Here is a 20,435-nt window from a genome sequence, read left to right on the forward strand (position 1 = left end):
CTTTATTTTTTAAAAGATTTATTTATTTTATTTTTGTCTGCATCAGGTCTTAGTTGTGGCACGTGGGATCTTTCATTGCAGCGCGTGGGCTCTTCGTTGCAGCATGCAGGCTTCTCTCTAGTTGTGGCGTGCAGGCTCCAGAGCGTGTGTGCTCTGTAGTTGTGGCGCGTGGGTTCCAGAGCTCATGGGCTCTGTAGTTTGTGGCACGCAGGCTCTCTAGTTGAGGCGCACGAGCTCAGTAGTTGTGGCATGCGGGCTGTTACCCCGCAGCCCGTGGGATCTTAGTTCCCTGACCAGGGATGCAACCTGTGTCCCCTGCATTGTAAGGCGGATTCTTTACCACGGGACCACCAGGGAAGTCCCCTAAGATAACTTTAACCTAGTACTCTATGGCAGGTAAAGATGCAGTCTTCAATCCTGCATGCTTATAGTCAAGTTCTAAATAGTCCACTTCCTTTGTGACTTTCTGGTCATGTCCAGCCCTATTTCCACTTGCTGAGACAAAAGTTAAATCCCTCCAATCCAAATAGAATCACTTTTTTTTTTTTAAGTTACATGAAGGAAAGATACCATGGCTGTATTATTTCCTTGATTTTTTTTTTCTTTCTTTCTTCATTTTTTTTTGGTTATATTCACTAGTTTGTTTTATTTTCTATTTCCTTCATTTCTATGGAAAGGCAAACTAGATTATAATTCTGGTATTTGATTTTTCCCAACCCACAGTCACATATCCCACTCCTTTCTCTTTATTGGTGAAGTAGAATATTAATAGTAAGACAGTAATGAAAATAAATAGAAAATATTTGGACAATGTTAAAGGATTTTCATATTTGATCTTTTTGTTTTGTTTTGTTTTGTTTGCGGCACGCGGGCCTCTCACTGCTGTGGCCTCTCCCGCCGCGGAGCACAGGCTCCGGATGCGCAGGCTCAGCGGCCATGGCTCACAGGCCCAGCCCCTCCGCTGCACGTGGGATCCTCCCGGACCGGGGCACGAACCCACGTCCCCCGCATCGGCAGGCGGACTCTCAACCACTGCGCCACCAGGGAAGCCCCATATTTGATCTTAACAATGCTATAGGCTAATTTATGTAGAATATAGTATATAGAATATAGGCAAGTATAGAAGATAGACAAGGGCATTATTATTAACACATTGCTTATTTGAGAAAACTAAGCCCAAGGAAGTTATTTGAGATAACTAAGCCCAAGGAAATTAAGTCCATTCATTTATCAAATATTTATTGGCTATTATGTGCCAGGAATATACTTCCCTGCTCTTGGGAGCTTATATTCTAGCAGGAAAGGCAGACAAACAATTAACATAAGGTGATGTGTGGGTTAAGGACACATGAAGAACAGAACAGCACTTCCTGAGTGGAGAAAGCCTCTGTCCCTAATGATTTTAGCTATACCCACAGTTACCTATTTTGTTCTAAGTTCATGGTGAGAATCTTAAAAGCTCAAGTACCCAATGAAACTACTGGAGGGCAGTTTTATTTCTTTTGTATCCCCTACCCTACTTTAAATCCAAAGTGCTCAAAACTTAACACATGTTCGGTGTTCTCATCCGTCACCCAAAAGAATTGCTCCCCTCATCTATTTCCTAACACTGTGTTGCAGCACCACCAGATTTGCAACTACCCCTCCTTGTCTCTCACCCTCCCCCTTTCAAGAGTTAGCGAGGTCACCTCTCCCTCCTTTATGCTCCCTGCCCCCTACTGGAGCCTTTTCCCCAGTCATCATTTCTTTACTTGGGCCTTTGCGATAGGCTAACCAAGCTCCCAGCTTATACCCCTCTTTACTGATTTCAGACACACAAATCTGATCATGCCACTCCAGTACTTTAAAAGTCATGGTTCTCTAACTTTGAGGATGATAAAACTTGAAACCTTTAGCATGGCACAGAAATTTTGCAAGATGCGCCTACCCCACCCAACACCCCATCTATCATGTCCCACATGCAGCCTCTCCTCATAGGGTGTCTCCTGCCTCTGCATATTCCATTCCCTCTTCCTCCTGTGATCCTGCTCCCCTCTTATACGTGAACTACTTCTTGTGCTTCAAAGCACGATTTGAGGGCTTCCCTGGTGGCGCGGTGGTCGAGAGTCCGCCTGCCAATGCAAGGGACACGGGTTCGTGACCCGGTCTGGAAAGATCCCGCATGCCGCGGAGCGGCTGGGCCCGTGAGCCATGGCCGCTGAGCCTGCGCTCCGCAACGGGAGAGGCAACAACAGTGAGAGGCCCGCGTACCACAAAAAAAAAAAAAAGCACAATTCGAATATCTACTCTTTTCAAAGCCTTGCCTGTTGTGCCCCTGGGCACCCCCTCCTCTAATATTAATCACACAGTGCTGTAATCTTTTGCTCACCTGTCTGCCTTCTCATAAGGCTATGGACTGATCTAGAGAGATGATGATGTCTTCCTCCAAACCTAGGGAATGCCTGCTACATGAAGTAGCCAACGTTTTAAGAGCGAGGGAATGAATAAATAGGCTCAGCAATGTTCTCAGGGACAACTACGCAAGGGGCAAGATGCCTTCCTCGTCACCGACCTCCACCCAAGTGCTCTGCCCTCCCCAACCCCCCACGTGCCCAGCGTGCCCAGCACTACCTCTGTGCCTATGCAGGAATGTGCCCTTTGAGGAAAACACAGCAAGTATAACAGAGGGAGAGAGTCTGAAATCTAATTTAAAGGGTGGATCCGCATTCACCTTTGGAATGGTGTCAGTTGCCAGGGATTAAATACAACTATTTTAAACTACAGTAGTCTCACCAATGCCCTTGCTGAACGAGAGTTGGGCTGGGACACTTGGGGAAATCTCCAGGCGACTAGGGGGCAAATCATTTTATCACAGTGCCAACATATTTCCATTGAGGCAGCAGAAGTTTGCCTGGATTGTGGGATCCTCAAATTGTGTACATTGATCCAACCGATTGATATTTCTGAGGTGTGCCTGGGATATGATGATCAACAGTGACAAACACACCGTATGGGATCGACCAAGCAGCTGAGGGATCCAGGCATCTTTTCTGCCTCCCTGTAAGGCCCGATGGGCGACCCTCTTCAGCCCAGTTCCCGTCTGCTCCTGGGACATGGACATTCACCCAGAGCGCTCCAGCCCCGCCCCGTCGCCCCCGCCCCCGCCCCCCAGTCGTCCGCCTGGCCTCAGCGGGCTGGGCTCGCCACGTGGAGCGCGGGCCCGATTCTCAGAAGGCGCCTACGCCATTGCCGCGGCGCAACTCCGGGCCGGCCCCTTGCGTCGCGTCAACAGCGGAGGCCGCGCGGCCTGGGTTTATTCCAACGCTGTGGACGTAACGTCATCCTTGCGGGACGTGGACGGAAGAAAAGGGAGTGTAAGCCGGCTCCAGAATCCGTCCGCGTGTAGTACGGGCCGGGCGCCGGGGCTGGGCGGCTGCGTTCAGGAAGGTACGGGCGGGCGGCGAGGATGGCGGGGACAGTGGCGGGAATGGGGTGGCGCCGGTGCCTCCGCGGGGGCTGAGGCGTCGCCCGGGCTTGGGCGAGGGAAGGTGTGTGCGCAGGGTCGCGGGCGACCGAGGGGGCTGCCGGGGCGCGCGGCCGCAGCAGGGTGGCGGGTCGGGCCCGCGAGTGAGTGTGGGAGCGCGGAGGGATGGTGGCGGGCTGGGCCGCCCAGAGCGCGTTGCACCGCCACATGCCCGGGCGCGGAGGCCCAGGCGCAGCGGGGACTGCGGGCACCCGAACTCCGTGGCAGCCCTCGGATACACCCAAATGCAGGAACTGATCCATGTGGAGGCTTGACGACCCAGCGGACCCCTTCTCCGCCCAGGAGTCCGGAGCCAGCTTCCAGTGCACCTGCATGGGTGGTGGGGTTTCACCCTGTTTGTGACTGTCCACACGGCGACTCTCAGGGGCGTGTGTGTGCAGTCCCTCGCAGCCCGCCCGGGCTTTCGTTATCCCCTCTTGAAAACCATTCCCCCCCACCCCGCAGCCGGAGAGCTCGCTCACCACCGCCTTTCGCAGCGTGGCATACGGTCTGTGAAGAGTTCCTTCTGGCACATCAGGGCGGGCCCAGATCCATCCCCTCCCCCATCACCTTTCTCTGCTCTAGAGGCGGTGAGCTTTATCTAGAGGCGGTGAACCATATACCAAGCCTGTGTTTCTGGGCGACGTTTGTTGAGACTAAAGTTCAGTTCGCTCTTCAAGTAAGAAAGATAAGGGCTTTCTATTTAGAACCTGTAAAAAGGTACTTGAGAAATGTCTTGAATCAAAACATGGAAACTTTTCATTTGATGACATGGAGTCTAGACAGACACACATAACCTTTGCTCCCTGGAATTAGCCGTGTACTTTTTGAGGGCATAATAAATTCTGGCAGGATGAACTATCCTTTGCAGTGAGGTAGGGGTCAGTCAGAGGCCATGAGAGAGGCAGGGAGGCCTGATTTCTAGATCAGTCTTCAACCTGATAACTTACCTTAAACATTCAGAGCTTTCAGTTATTCATAGATAAGAGAGAGGTAAACAGTCCATAAATATAATTTATGATTACATCTGTCTATCAGAGGATATGGAATTCTTTGTGCCTGTGACAGGTCCTGAAAGAAAGAAAGAAATGCATTGTAAGATATCATTAGTGTCTGAAAGACAGACAGAGGAGAGCAGATGTTTATTGAGCATCTCTTGTACCCAGGCATTCCATGCATTCTTTTACAATAATTCTATGAAGTCCTTACTGTTATTGTCCCTAGTTTACAGATGAGGAAACTGAGACTTAGAAAGATTGGAAGACCCACAGCTAGCAAGGCACACAGCTAGCAAGTGCGAAGCTTGAACCTAAATCTCTCCAACTCCAAAATCCTTGTGTCCCATGTTTACCATGCTGTCAGTGGGAAGTTTATAATCTAGTTGGGAAAATCAGCAGTAGCACATGAACCAGTCAGAAATTAATGCTAGAGTTGCTGGGGAAAGTTTGTGAAGGAGATAGAATTAGAATTTTAGTGTCACTATTTGATTATTTTACCCTTTTGGCTCTTCTAGGGTTATTTTGGAGAATTCATATGTAAATAATTGTTTAGCAATAATTACTGAAGGAATTTGTAAAAGCAGCAAATATAGATCATGGGCTCATATCATGCTTCAGTGTTATGCAAATAATTTTCTCTTGGGACCTTCCATACTGTCACAAACACTGAAGTCAACAGAGAGCACTTAACACTTTCTATTGCCTATTAGAGGCCATATCTTTTACAACAGATGTATCCTGCCAGTCTCTTCTCTCTTCTTTCTGTACCTTTGTGCAGTATAAATTGAAGAGCATTAACCATTCCTTGTTTCTCTTCACTTTGAGGCAAAATGCTAGTCTTTTGAGGCATGTTTAAGCACGTTGAGGCATGTTTAAGAGGGTTGAATATATCTACCAATACATAGAGAAGTTAAAAGGAGACCCGCAAGCAAAGAACACACAGTGTTTTTCTTATCTTGTGAAAACAACCATGTCCCTGTAGTGTAACAGCTGCAATAATGAATGGCATATTCTCTGTGTTTTTATATATATATGTGTGTGTGTATATATTTGTATATATATGTATATATGAAGATAGATAGATGAAGAAGCCCCCTACCTATTTGTGAAATAAACTAATCTTTGTCTAAAACTTGACCTACCGTGGGAAAATGCCCACAGCCACTATGTTCTCAGCTCTGAGATTTCTAGGTATGTACTCATCCTCCAAGAGATGTGCCCATGGTCATTTCAGATGTCAGCCATTTGCAGGCATTGCCACTCCTTCCCAGGGATTCAAGAGTGTGCTTTGGATTCCTGTGGACGGCAAGAAGAAAGACAAAACAGCAGCCTCCGACCTTTCCTCCCTTTTCTTGTGTCAGCAAGGATCAAGCTGACGTTTCAAATATGTGGTTTTCAGAGTTCTGTCGGGAGGTGCAAGCAGGAAGGTGGAGATGGCTGCTTACGGAATGTTGAATCTGTTTTTTGATCTGTTGGAGACTCCTTAATGGTATAGGAATTGTGGTGAAGATTTAATATCAATACGTAAACATTATACCTTAAAGATTTTTTTGTCACTCAAAATATTCATAATCCTTAGTTTCAATTTGTTTACATAAAAACTAAAATGGTTGGGACTTCCCGGGGGCACAGTGGTTAAGAATCTGCCTGCCAGTGCAGGGGACACTGGTTCGAGCCCTGGTCCAGGAAGATCCCACATGCCGTGGAGCAACTAAGCCCATGCGCCACAGCTACTGAGCCCGCACGCTGCAACTACTGAAGCCCACGCTCCGCAACAAGAGAAGCCACCACAATGAGAAGCCTGTGCACTGCAACAAAGAGTAGCCCCCGCTCCCCGCAACTAGAGAAAGCCCGCGCGCAGCAACGAAGACCCAACGCAGCCAAAAAATAATTAATTAATTAATTTTAAAGAAAAAACGAAGATGGTTGTAAGAAAGGAAGAATAGAGTCAGAGCCTGGGAAGGAGCCATTTGTTTTTTCTCTCTTTTCTATGTGTAGAAGAGGTGGGAGTTTCTCTAATACAGGGGAGTTTGGAGCAGGAGAGTCAAGTTTTTACTCTCAGTGTGGGGAGGTGGACGAAAATAAAGTGAATTGTCTAGTATTTTGATTCTTCATTTTTTAAAATGCATTCTGCAGATACCTTGGTCAGTGACCACCTCGCAGCATGTTGAGTCGAGTCTGCCGCTCTGGGTCCCCGTCCTTCACCCACCGTCTCCTGCCCTGGGTCCAATCCACAACACTCTCCAGATCTTGTAGGTACCGTAGGAAACATAAATATGTGGGAGGTTTGGTCCAAGTGTGTTTCAACAAGGTTTTAAAAAGTAAAAAAAATGTAATTTGGCAGAATTGGACAAAGGCGGTAAGCAAGGAGGCAGCCTACTGGTGAAACGTCGTGTTTGTATTTATCAATAAAGTGAAATTTTTGGAGGGGATAGATAGGTTTATGGCATAGATTATGGTGATGGTTTCACGAGTGTATGCTTACCTGCAAACTCATCAACTTGTGTACATTAATTTTGTACAGCTTTTGGTATGTCAAATAAATAACTCAAAATTTAAAAAAAATTTTAAAGATAAAGTGTTACCTTTATTTAATCCCCCAGGATTTTTTGCACGCTATTTTTCTTCATTCCTTCTTTGTAATTCAGTGTTTAATTTTGAGATAATTATAGATTCACTTGCAGTTGCAAGAATTAATACAGAGAGATCCCTTATACCCTTTCCCCAGTTATCGCAGTATCTCAACCAGGGTATTGACCAGGGTGGATAGAGTCAAGATAAGATTTCCATCACTATAGGATCCTTCAAGTTTCTCTTTTCTAGTTGTCCTCTCCTTTCTGTCCCTAACCCCTGGCAGCCTCTAATCTGTGCTCCATTTTTATAATTTTTAAATGTTATATAAATGAAATCATACAGTATGTGACCTTTGGGGGTGACTTGTTTTACTCAGCGTAAATCTCTGGAGATTCATCTAAGTTCTTGTGTCTGTCAGTTTGTTCATTTTTATTACTGAATAGGATTTAATGGTATGGGGGTACCACGGTTAGTGTAACCATTCACCATTGAAGAACAACTGGTTGTTTAACATTTTTTGTCTGTTATGAATAAGGCTGCTGTGAACATTCGTGTATAGGACTTTGTGTGCACATAGTTTTGGTTATCTGGGATAAATGTCCAAAAGTTCAGTTTCTGGGTTGTATGTTAGCTGCATGTGGTAGTTAGTTTTATAAGAAATGGCAAACTGTTTTTGCAGAGCGGCTGTACCATTTTACATTCACACCAGCAATGTATGAGTGATCCACTTTCTCTTCATCCTCACCAGCATTTGATGTTGCCACTCTTTGATTTTATCCATTTTGATAGATATATAATGATATCTCACTGTGGTTTTAAATTCCTTTTCTCTATTGACCAGTGAGGTTGGACATCTTTTCATGTGCTTATTTGCTGACTGTATATCCTCGTCAGTGAAATGTCATTTGCTCATTTTTAATTGGATTGTTTGGTTTTCTACTTTTGAACTTTGAGAGTTTTTTAATGTCTTCTACAGAGTAGTCCTTGGTCGGATTTGTGATTAGAAAGTATTTTCTCCCAATTTGTAGCTTGACATTTCAGTCTCTTAACAGGGTCTTTCACAGAGGAAAGTTTTTTTTACTTTGATGAGGTCCAGTTTATCAGTTTTTCATTTTATGGATTGTACATGTGAGGTCAAGTCTAAGAACTCTTTGTATAGCCTTAGATCCTGAAGATTTCCTGTTTCTTTTTCTAAAAATTTTGAACTTTTGCATTGAAGTCCATGACCCATTTTGGTTTTGTTTTGTTTTTTTAGCATTTTTAGTGGAGTATAATTGCTTTACATTGTTTTGTTAGTTGCTGCTGTATAACAGTGAATCAGCTATACATAATACATATATCCCCATATCCCCTCCCTCTTGAGCCTCCCTCCCACCCTCCCTATCCCACCCCTCTAGGTGGTCACAAAGCCCCGAGCTGATCTCGCTGTGCTGTGTGGCTGCTTCCCGCTAGCTATCTGTTTTACATTTGGTAGTGTATATATGTCAATACCACTCTTTCACTTCATCCCAGCTTACCCTTCCCCTCCCCATGTCCCTAAGTCCATTCTCTACTCTGTGTCTTTATTCCTGTCCTGCCCCTAGGTTCTTCAGAACCTTTTTTTTTTTAGATTCCATATATATGCCTTAGCATATGGTATTTGTTTTTCTCTTTCTGACTTACTTTACTCTGTATGACAGACTCTAGGTCCATCCACCTCACTACAAGTAACTCAATTTTGTTTCTTTTTATGGCTCAGTAATATTCCATTGTATACATGTGCCACATCTTCTGTATCCACTCATCTGTCGATGGACACTTAGGTTGTTTCCATGTCCTGGCTATTGTAAATAGTGCTGCAGTGAACATTGTGGTACATGACTCTTTTTGAATTATGGCTTTCTCTGAGTATATGCCCAGTAATGGGATTGCTGGGTCATATGGTAGTTCTATGTTTAGTTTTTTAAGGAACCTCCATACTGTTCTCCATAGTGGCTGTAGCAATTTACATTCCCACCAACAGTGCAAGAGGGTTCCCTTTTCTCCACACCCTCTCCAGCATTTATTGTTTGTAGATTTTTTGATGATGGCCATTCTGACCGGTGTGAAGTGATACCTCATTGTAGTTTTGATTTGCATTTCTCTAATGATTAGTGATTTTGGCATCCTTTCATGTGTTTGTTGGTACTCTGTATATCTTCTTTGGAGAAATGTCCATTTAGGTCTTCTGCCCATTTTTGGATTGGGTTGTTTGTTTTTCTGATATTGAGCTGCATGAGTTGCTTGTATATTTTGGAGATTAATCATTTGTCATTTGCTTCGTTTGCAAATATTTTCTCCCATTATGAGGATTGTCTTTTCGTCTTGTTTATGGTTTCCTTTGCTGTGCAAAAGCTTTTAAGTTTCATTAGGTCCCATTTGTTTATTTTTGTTTTTATTTCCATTTCTCTGGGAGGTGGATCAAAAAGGATCTTGCTGTGATTTATGTCATAGAGTGTTCTGCCTATGTTTTCCTTCCTCTAAGAGTTTTATAGTGTCTGGCCTTACATTTAGGTCTTTAATCCATTTTCAGTTTATTTTTGTGTATGGTGTTAGGGAGTGTTCTAATTTCATTCTTTTACATGTAGCTGTCCAGTTTTCCCAGCACCATTTATTGAAGAGGCTGTCTTTTCTCCATTGTATATTCTCGCCTCCTTTGTCAAAGATAAGGTGACCATATGTGCATGGATTTATCTCTCGGCTTTCTTTCCTGTTCCATTGATCTGTACGTCTGTTTTGGGCCAGTATCATACTGTCTCAATTACTGTAGCTTTGTAGTATAGTCTGAAGTCAGGGAGCCTGATTCCTCCAGCTCCGTTTTTCTTTCTCAAGGCTGCTTTGGCTGTTCGTGGTCTTTCGTGTTAACATACAAATTGTATAATTTTTTGTTCTAGTTCTGTGAAAAATGCCATTGGTAATTTGACAGGGACTGTATTGAATCTGTAGATTGCTTTGGCTAGTATAGTCATTTTCGCAATGTTGATTCTTCCAATCTAAGAGCATAGTATATCTCTCCATCTGTTTGTATCATCCTTAATTTCTTTCATCAGTGTCTTATAGTTTTCTGCATACAGGTCTTTCGTCTCCTTAGGTAGGTTTATTCCTAGGTATTTTATTCTTTTTGTTGCAATGGTAAATGGGAGTGTTTCCTTAATTTCTCTTTCAGATTTTTCATCATTAGTGTATAGGAATGCAGGAGATTTCTGTGCATTAATTTTGTATCCTGCTACTTTACCAAATTCATAGATTAGCTCTAGTAGTTTTCTGCTGGCATCATTAGGATTCTCTATGTGTAGTATCATGTCATCTGCACACAGTGACAGTTTCACTTCTTCTTTTCCGATTTGGACTCATTGTATTTCTTTTTCCATCTCTGATTGCTGTGGCTAAAACTTCCAAAACTATGTTGAATAATAGTGGTGAGAGTGGGCAACCTTGTCTTATTCCTGAACTTAGTGGAAATCGTTTCAGTTTTTCACCATTAAGGACAATGTTGGTGTGGGTTTGTCATATATGGCCTTTATTATGTTGAGGAAAATTCCCTCTATGCCTACTTTCTGCAGGGTTTTTATCACAAATGGGTGTTGAATTTTGTTGAAAGCTTTCTCTGCATCGATTGAGATGATCATATGGCTTTTCTCCTTCAATTTGCTAATATGGTGTATCACATTGATTGATTTGCGTATGTTGAAGAATCCTTGTATTCCTGGGATAAACCCCACTTGATCATGGTGTATGAACCTTTCCATGTGGTGTTGGATTCTGTTTGCTAGTATTTTGTTGAGGATTTTTGCATCTATGTTCATCAGTGATACTGGCCTATAATTTTCTTTCTTTGTGACATCTCTGTCTGGTTTTGGTATCAGGGTGATGGTGGCCTCATAGAATGAGTTTGGGAGTGTTCCTCCCTCTGCTATGTTTTGGAAGTTTGAGAATGACAGGTGTTAGATCTTCTTTAAATGTGTGATAGAATTCGCCTATGAAGACATCTGGTCCTGGGCTTTTGTTTGTTGGAAGACTTTTAATCACCAATTTCAGTGCTTGTGATTGGTCTGTTCTTATTTTCTATTTCTTCCTGGTTCAGTCTCGGAAGGTTGTGCATTTCTAAGAATTTGTCCGTTTCTTCCAGGTTGTCCATTTTATTGGCATAGAGTTGCTTGTAGTAATCTCTCACGATCCTTTGTATTTCTGCAGTGTCAGTTGTTACTTCTCCTTTATCATTTCTAATTCTATTGATTTGAATCTTCTCCCTGTTTTTCTCGATGAGTCTGGCTAATGATTTATCAATTTTGTTTATCTTCTCAAAGAACCAGCTTTTAGTTTTATTGATCTTTGCTATCATTTCTTTCATTTCTTTTTCATTTATTTCTGATCTGATCTTTATGATTTCTTTCCTTCTGCTAACTTTGGGGGTTTTTTGTTCTTTCTCTAATTGCTTTAGATGTAAGGTTAGGTGGTTTATTTGAGATGTTTCTTGTTTCTTAAGGTAGGATTGTATTGCTATAAACTTCTCTCTTAGAACTGCTTTTGCTGCATCCCATAGGTTTTCGGTCGTCATGTTTTCATTGTGATTTTTTTCTAGGTATTTTTGGATTTCTTCTTTGACTTCTTCAGTGATCTCTTGGTTATTAAGTAGTGTATTGTTTAGCCTGCACGTGCTTGTATTTTTTACAGATTTTTTCCTGTAATTTATATCTAGTCTCATAGCGTTGTGGTCGGAAAAGATACTTGATACAATTTCAGTTTTCTTAAATTTACCAAGGCTTGATTTGTGACCCAAAATATGATCTATCCTGGAGAATGGTCCATGAGCACTTGAGAAGAATGTGTATTCTGTTGTTTTTGGACGGAATGTCCTATAAATATCAATTAAGTCCATCTTGTTTAATGTATCATTTAAAGCTTGTGTTTCCTTATTTATTTTTATTTTGGATGATCTGTCCATTGGTGAAAGTGGGGTGTTAAAGTCCCCTACTGTGATTGTGTTACTGTCAATTTCCCCTTTTATGGCTGTTAGCATTTGCCTTATGTATTGAGGTGCTCCTATGTTGGGTGCATAACTATTTACAATTGTTATATCTTCCTCTTGGATTGATCCCTTGATCATTAATGTAGTGTCCTTCTTTGTCTCTTCTAATAGTCTTTATTTTAAAGTCTATTTTGTCTGATATGAGAATTGCAACTCCGGCTTTCTTTTGATTTCCATTTGCATGGAATATCTCTTTCCATCCTCTCACTTTCAGTCTGTATGTGTCCCTCGGTCTGAAGTGGGTCTCTTGTAGACAGCTTATATACGGGTCTTGTTTTTGTATTCATTCAGCCAGTCTATGTCTTTTGGTTGGAGCATTTAAACCATTTACATTTAATGTAATTATTGATATATATGTTCCTATTCCCATTTTCTTAATTGTGTTGGGTTTGTTATTGTAGGTCTTTTCCTTCTCTTGTGTTTCCTGCCTAGAGAAGTTCCTTTAGCGTTTGTTGTAAAGCTGGTTTGGTGGTGCTGAATTCTCTTAGCTTTTGCTTGTCTATAAAGGTTTTAAATTCTCTGTCGAATCTGAATGAGATCCTTGCTGGGTAGAGTAATCTTGGTTGTAGGTTTTTCCCTTTCATCACTTCAAATATGTGCTGCCACTCCCTCTGGCTTGCAGAGTTTCTGCTGAAAGCTCAGCTGTTAATCTTATGGGGATTCCTTTGTATGTTATTTGTTGCTTTTCCCTTGCTGCTTTTTTTTTTTTTTTTTTTGCGGTACATGGGCCTCCCACTGCCGTGGCCTCTCTCCTTGCAGAGCACAGGCTCTGGACGTGCAGGCCCAGCGGCCATGGATCAGGCCCAGCCACTCCGCAGCATGTGGGATCCTCCTGGACTGGGGCACGAACTCGTGTCCCCTGCACCGGCAGGCGGACTCTCAACCACTGCGCCACCAGGGAAGCCCTCCCTTGCTGCTTTTAATACTTTCTTTGTATTTAATTTTTGATAGTTTGATTAATATGTGTCTTGGTGTGTTTCTCCTTGGATTTATCCTGTATGGGACTCTCTGCACTTCCTGGACTTGATTGATTATTTCCTTTCTCATATTAGGGAAGTTTCCAACTATAATCTCTTCAAATATTTTCTCAGTCCCTTCATTTTTCTCCTCTTCTTCTGGGACCCCTGTAATTCAAATGTTGGTACGTTTAATGTTGTCCCAGAGGTCTCTGAGACTGTCCTCAATTCTTTTCGTTCTTTTTTCTTTATTCTGCTCTGCAGTAGTTATTTCCACTATTTTGTCTTCCAGGTCACTTATCCATTCTCTTCTGCCTCAGTTATTCTGGTATTGATTCCTTTTAGAGAATTTTTAATTTCATTTACTGTGTTGTTCATCATTGTTTATTTGCTCTTTAGTTCTTCTAGGTCCTTGTTAAATGTTTCTTGTATTGTCTCCATTTTATTTCCAAGATTTTGGATCATCTTTACTGTCATTACTCTGAATTCTTTTTCAGGTAGACTGCCTACTTCCTCTTCATTTGTTTGGTTTGGTGGGTTTTTACCTTGCTCCTTCATGTGCTGCATATTTCTCTGTCTTCTCATTTTGCTTATCTTACTGTGTTTGGGGTCTCCTTTTCGCAGGCTGCAAGTTCGTAGTTCCCGTTGTTTTTGGTGTCTGCCCTCAGTGGGTGAGGTTGGTTCAGTGGCTTGTTAAGCTTCCTGGTGGAGGGGACTGGTGCCTGTGTTCTGGTGGATGAGGCTGGATCTTGTCTTTCTGGTGGTCAGGACCGCATCTGGTGGTGTGTTTTGGTGTGTCTGTGAACTTAGTATGATTTTAGGCAGCCTCTCTGCTAATGGGTGGGGTTGTGTTCCTGTCTTGCTAGTTGTTTGGCATGGGGTGTCCAGCACTGTAGCTTGCTGGTCATTGAGTGGAGCTGGGTCTTAGCGTTGAGACAGAGATCTCTGGGAGAGCTCTCACCGATTGATATTACGTGGGGCCTGGAGGTCTCTGGTGGTCCAGTGTCTTGAGCTCGGCTCTCCCACCTCAGAGGCTCAGGCCTGACACCCAGCCAGAGCACCAAGACCCTTGATGAAGAATGCTGCTACACACGATGGTTTGACCGGAAGTGCCAGTCCCCCAATTTTTTTAACCCCTCACAGTGATGGCACAGTTCACACCATAGAAAGTGATGTGCTCTAAATGCCAAGGCTCACAGGTTTTCTTATCAGAATTTCCATGAATCAACACAACATTGCAGAGAAGCAAGTATTCTCTGCTGCTGCTGTACTCCAGGGCTGGGCAGACAAAAGAAAGAGCATCCTGAGGAAGGCTACCATGATGGGGTCCAAGTTCACAGTAGCCAGCGCCCCCCACTCCAAAACTCAAGGTGTCCAGACAGCTGCTCTGAGCTGGGGTCTGCCTGCTCCCTCCCTCTCTGGGTAGCCAGCACTCCCTCCATGATCCATTTTGAGTTAATATTTGTATAAGGTGTGATGGTTAGGTCGAGGTTCATTTTTTTGCATCTAGAGGTCTAGTTCCAGCACCATTTGTTGAAAGGCTGTTTATGATGTTTTGAGTTGCCTATCTCTTGATAACACCTAAATGTTATCAACAGTCTGTCTCAAAACCTTACTGCAAGAGGACATGCTTATCAGCTAATCAAGCTTATCATCATTGGAAAAATCTGTTTCCTATTCATGTAAAGAAGAGTGTAAAGTTTAAAAGTTCAGGGTCTGGAACTAGGCTCCCTGTGTTTGAAAACTATCTCTGCTACTTACTTAGTGACCGACCACAGCTATGGATTTCGGTCACATTTCCATGAGTTGGCATTTTGGACCATGCTCAGCTACACAGTGGTTCTGTGTCCTTGTCAGCTCTCCATTGGCTCAGGGTTGATTGTTAAGGGCCAGGGGAGAATCTGCTGGGATGATAGATCATCTCTGTTCCACATGGCCTCTCATCTTCCAGCAAGCTATCTGTGGCTTCTTCACATGATGCTTCCCAAGAACAGCAAGCATGGCAGTGATAAGGTCTATTGAGGCCTAAGCTCAGAATTTACACAGAGTTAGGCTTCTGCTACATTGTATTGGTCAAAGCAAGTCATAGGGCCAGCCCCTATTCAAGGAGTGGGAAAATAGACTCCACCTGTTAATGGGAGAAGCTTCAAGTATTGTGGCCATTTTTCCAATCTGGTAATGGTGGTAAGTTACTCAACTTGTCTGAGCCTCAGTTTCCTTATTTATAAAATGAAGCTAATAATAATAATAACTAATTCATAATAATACCTAATCATGAGTCTTAACTCATGAGAATTCAGGAAGATGATGATAACAATGATGATGATGATAGACATAGCTAACCCTTTTTTTTTTTTAATAAATTTATTTATTTATTGGCTGTGTTGAGTCTTCCTTGCTGTGCATGGGCTTTCTCTAGTTGCAGCAGGCGGGGACTACTCTTCATTGCAGTGCACAGCCTTCTCATTGCGGTGGCTTCTCTTGTTGCATAGCATGGGCTCTAGGCGCATGGGCTTCAGTAGTTGTGGCACACAGGCTCAGTAGTTGTGGCGCATGGGCTTAGTTGCTCCGTGGCATGTGGGATCTTCCCAGACCAGGGCTTGAACTCGTGTCCTTGCATTGGCAGGTGGATTCTTAACCACTGCGCCACCAGGGAAGCCCATAGCTAACACTTTTTTATAATACCAGCCAGTATTTATTGAGGGTTTACTTTGTGCCAATCCTTGTTCATGCATTAACTCATTTCATTCCCTACAACAACCTTCTGAGATCAATGAGATAACAGCAAGTAAGTGAAGGAGTTGAGATTCCAGCCCAGGGAGTCTGACTCCAGAGCCTACACTTGTCCTTTCATATATCCTCTGCCTCTGTATAAGGTACATGAATAGTTAACACAGTTCCTGGTATATAGTAAATGTTCGCTTCAGTATTTTTATTGTTGATGTTATTGTTTATTCTCATTAGACTCATTCACAGAAGGAGGCACTTTCTGATCTTATCCCTAGATTTTTCTTTGTATCCAGATTTTTCTGGAACCCCATGTTCACTGACCATGATAAGCAGAAGAGCAGAAAAGAAATTAAAAAGGCAAAGTGAAAAAGCATAGAAATACAAACAGAGGGAAGTGGAAGACCAGGAAGAGAGATAGAAACCATGTCAGCGTTCCTTCCTGTTCAGGCCTGGAACACAGCCTCATTTATTACTGAGAATTAGGACTCTGGTGCTGAAAAGCTAAAGGGCTTCTCCTCCCTTGGAGTGTGACCCATGGCACCTTTGAGGAATATGGACAACCCCCTCCCCCTAACACATTTGCATACACATATACCTTGGTATCCCCTCATCCTTAACAGGAGGAGATGTCTTTTCTTTGAGACTTAGAGCCTAAAGTTTCCTTAGAAGATGGGAAGAGATTACCCATCCAGAAGCCATGGATTTTTCTTAACTAATCAAGGCCTTCTAGTCCTTCATATGGACCCTAAAATGTATAATACACTGCAGCACATAAAAAAATGCCCTCAAGAAAGATAGGGTCAACCTAGGAGGGTGAAAGCATTGTTGAATAGGAAACCCAGAAAAGCCCTGGACCCCATGGAGCTCTCCTTGGTGCAGAACCCACTGGATATGACTGAGCTTTTACTTGCTTAAAACCTTGTTCAGGGACTTCGCTGGTGGTCCAGTGGTTAAGACTCCGTGCTTCCAACGCAGGGGGTGTGGGTTCGATCCCTGGTCGGAGAACTAAGATCCCGTATGTCACGCTGCCGAAAAAACACACCTTGTTCATAGATGTAGCCTCTTCTTGAAGCTTATCAGCCCTGATCTGCTGTGACCCAGTTGCCTGCCGCGAGAATGACCCTTGCCTGCCCGGCACCAAGCCACGCCACCCTCCTCTACTGATACAGACTGCGGATCAGGAGTTTCATTCATGCTAGTCTGGCCTGGTAGGACTGACCTGCTTGCCACCACCTATGTCCCTGAGGTTCCCTCTCAGGCTGCCCACCCATGCTCAGCACTTTGCCAGGCCAGGACATGCCCTGCAGTACACAGGAGAGAAAAGTAGGCAGCAGGCCTAGTTCTGACAGCTGTCAAAGAGACACGTGGTACTTGGGTGCAGCTCTGAGCTGAAGATGATGAGGGGTATGATCCCAGGTCCAAACTCCAGGGGAGTAAGTCTCTCCCTCTACCACCCCTCCCTCCACCAGGTCAGCGAGGCCAGAACTATTATATGGGTACAACTTTTAAGCGTAGACTTAGGTGTGTGCATTGCTTACGGTAATATTCCTGAAGGCGGGGCCAGGGCACCTATACTGATGAGCCTGATGGAGAAAGGGAGCTCTCCACGGAACGGCCCTCACAACACACCGGTGCTTTCGTCCTCGGGGCTCCCCCAGCAGGAACAGGGCAGCCCATAGCAGGGGTGCCAAGCCCCAGTTCTATCCCAGATGACGGGCTTACTGTGCAGCTCTCTGCTGGGGACTGGACTGCAAGCCTGTTGATAAAAAAGACCCGCATCATCTGTCTTGTTTCTCCAGCAGACTTGAAACATTGTCACTTAAAGAAACAGTTATTTAAGAGAGAAGGAAAGCCTCTTTATGACTTCATTTAAAATGTTCTTTCTCAAGTTTGTGCATGAAGGAGGCAGAGGGGGGAGAACGGGGATCTTCTCGTCCGTGAGAATAGGATTCTGCCTGCTTTACCCACCGTTTCTGTAGCGTAGAGAGAGACAGTGGATGCTTGATTACAGCTAGATGGGTCAGAGTGGTCAGGCGTTAGAGGCACTGGGTAGAGAAATTCTGAGAAATCTGTCTGTAGATATAAAGGGAGGTGATAACGGTTGATTCAAGTGAAGGAAGTTTACTCTGTAGTAATACAGTTATAGTAGAATAGTCTGAAAGGTGGCTCGGAATGATTACTTTAGTAACTCATTCCAATATTTATTAATGTCTATAGTGATACCTAGAGAACTTGTTGTGGGGGAAGGCAGTCAGCAGTGGTGAAGAGGTTCAGTGCCTGACATTCAGCCGTGACTGTTAGATTTTCAGCTTTTTAATCAAGTTTGGTTTTTTGTTTTGGTGGGAGTTCTTTTGGTTTTTTGTTTTCGTTTTTGTTTTAAACTCTTAGAAATTTTGTTCCATGTTACAAGAAAAAAGAATCAGGACAGAATTGATTAGGGACAGATGTCTAAAGGGATACAAAGAAGTATCTGACTCCAACGTTACTTTCCCTTCAGAAAGTGCTCCAGTTTCTTTCTTCATTGTTACAGGCAATTTGTAGGGAGATTAGCTATGATTTTTTATTACTTAATACCCGTATTACTTAATACCCGTTACTTTGTTCTGTATTGTCTTAGCTAATCAGACTCACTTTTTTTTAATAGCGGTGTGGTTTCTTTAAAAGCACACATATTTTTCTGATTGTGAAAGCAATGCATTTTTACTGCATAAATTTGGAAAACAAAACAAGAATAAAGAAGAAAAATAAATCACCCGTAACCCCATCATGAGATAAAATAGTAATATTTTTATTTATTTATCTTTTCCTATGCATTTAGAAATGTATGTGAAACTAACATATGAGCATTTTCCTATGTTATTGAAAATTCTAAAAGTATTTAAATCTTTTGTCCCTTTTTTGGATGTTTACTCTGCTTCTATTTTTCCTGTTATAAATAATACGGATGAATAGCCTGCTGATAAATCTCTTTGTCTCCACCTCTGATATGTTCTTTAGAATAAATTTCTGAACATGGAATTGCTGGATCAAAGTTGTGAACATTTTTAAGGCTTTTGATATATTTTGCCAACATGTCTTCAGGGAAAAATGTTTCATTTAAATTCTTGACCAGCAGTGTTTGAGTACCTGTCACCTGTGTACTGGGTACAAACTCCACACAATACTAGAATAAAACATGCTAGATCGGTGTGGCTTTTGATACACTGGTTTTATGCAATTAAGAATGTTAAAGCTATTTTTTGGCGGCCAAACTGGTTACTATTTTGCACGCATATTTTCAGTGAGAAATTATATTGTGTATTTCTATCCTTTTTTCTTGCATTTGACTTTGTTCGGGGGCTGCAGGTTGTGTCCAGCCTTCAGCCATCAGACATGTTCGTTCTTGGAGCAACATCCCCTTTATCACGGTACCCCTCAGTCGTGCGCATGGCAAGTCTTTTGCCCACCGCAGTGAGCTGAAGCATGCCAAGAGAATCGTGGTGAAACTCGGAAGTGCCGTGGTGACCCGAGGGGATGAATGTGGCCTGGCACTGGGGCGCCTGGCGTCTATTGTTGAGCAGGTAATTGCCAAGATGGAAAATTCAACTGAACTAAAACAAAATCTGCTTTTTAAGCTGTCATTTCAGGTTTCTCAGCTCGTAAAAATAATTCTGATTTGAGAACAATAGATTTCAACCCAGTCTGAAAACTCTGTTTCCTGATGAAGGTGCCACTGGGAGACACCATCCCAGGGCAAGCAGACGGGGTGTCAAGGAGTGGAGTTGATTTCATGCAGTTCATCCCTCAAGCGTCTTAGTGAGAACTAGCTTTGTATGTCAGTGATTCTTAATCCTGGCTGCACATTAGAATCGCCTGAGAGGCCTGGAGGTGCCTGGGCTTCACAGTCAACCATTTAATAAGTATCTCTGGTATGGGGCTCAAGCATCTGTGGTTTTTTTGTTGTTGTTGTTGTTTGCAGTACGCGGGCCTCTCACTGCCGCGGCCTCTCCCGTTGCGGAGCACAGGCTCCGGACGCGCAGGCTCAGCGGCCATGGCTCACGGGCCCAGCCGCTCCGCGGCCTGTGGGATCTTCCCGGACTGGGACACGAACTCGTGTCCCCTGCATCAGCAAGCGGACTCTGAACCACTGCGCCACCAGGGAAGCCCAGCATCTGTGTTTTTAAAGTTCCCCAGGTGATTGATATGTAATCAGGGTTGAGTACCCAGATGGACTTGTGTGAATATTGAGCTTTTTTTTTTTTTCCTGTTTTGCTGGGCTTTATCTTTTTTAGTTAGACTAGAAATCTTGAAATAAGTATGAGCTATCATTGCAAAGATTTCCCAAGTTCAGATTATAGTGAAAGGACTTACCAGACTCCACAGAGAATACCCATATAAGGCTTTCATTTAAAGGCAAAGGGATACAAGGCCACAGAGGGAGTGTAAGCAAGCATTGAGGGTCTGAGAGATAGCCTATGCACAAGCCCATCCCCCACCCCCTAGGGTCTTTTATTTGCACAGAGACCACACTCTGTCTCCAGACTGAATCACAAAAAGATCTGTGCAAGGAATCTTGGCTTTGGAAGGCCTCACAGCAGAAGTTTTCAGTGGGAACTTTATGCCCCACTGGCCATGGAGTCAAACCAGGC

At 43.4% G+C, this 20,435-nt stretch overlaps 1 protein-coding gene across 5 annotated transcripts in view; it reads left to right on the top strand.

The window, feature by feature from the left end:
• The first annotated feature begins 3,262 nt into the window (after positions 1 to 3,262).
• ALDH18A1 (aldehyde dehydrogenase 18 family member A1) overlaps positions 3,263 to 20,435 on the top strand; it is a 46,976-nt gene continuing 29,803 nt past the window's right edge. Inside the window, exons 1-3 of one of the 5 annotated variants that reach the window (XM_019939681.3) lie at positions 3,298 to 3,426; positions 6,637 to 6,752; positions 19,153 to 19,367. In XM_019939681.3, coding sequence (XP_019795240.1) covers positions 6,665 to 6,752; positions 19,153 to 19,367 — 303 coding nt within the window. In that variant the 5' untranslated portion in view covers positions 3,298 to 3,426; positions 6,637 to 6,664. Of the gene's footprint in view, positions 3,427 to 6,636; positions 6,753 to 19,152; positions 19,368 to 20,435 lie in introns of those variants that run through there. The other 4 variants (XM_019939679.3, XM_019939678.3, XM_019939677.3 and 1 more) reach the window with 4 other exon arrangements.

This window comes from Tursiops truncatus, chromosome 16 (assembly GCF_011762595.2).
Source record: "Tursiops truncatus isolate mTurTru1 chromosome 16, mTurTru1.mat.Y, whole genome shotgun sequence".
Taxonomy (NCBI): Eukaryota; Metazoa; Chordata; class Mammalia; order Artiodactyla; family Delphinidae; genus Tursiops; species Tursiops truncatus.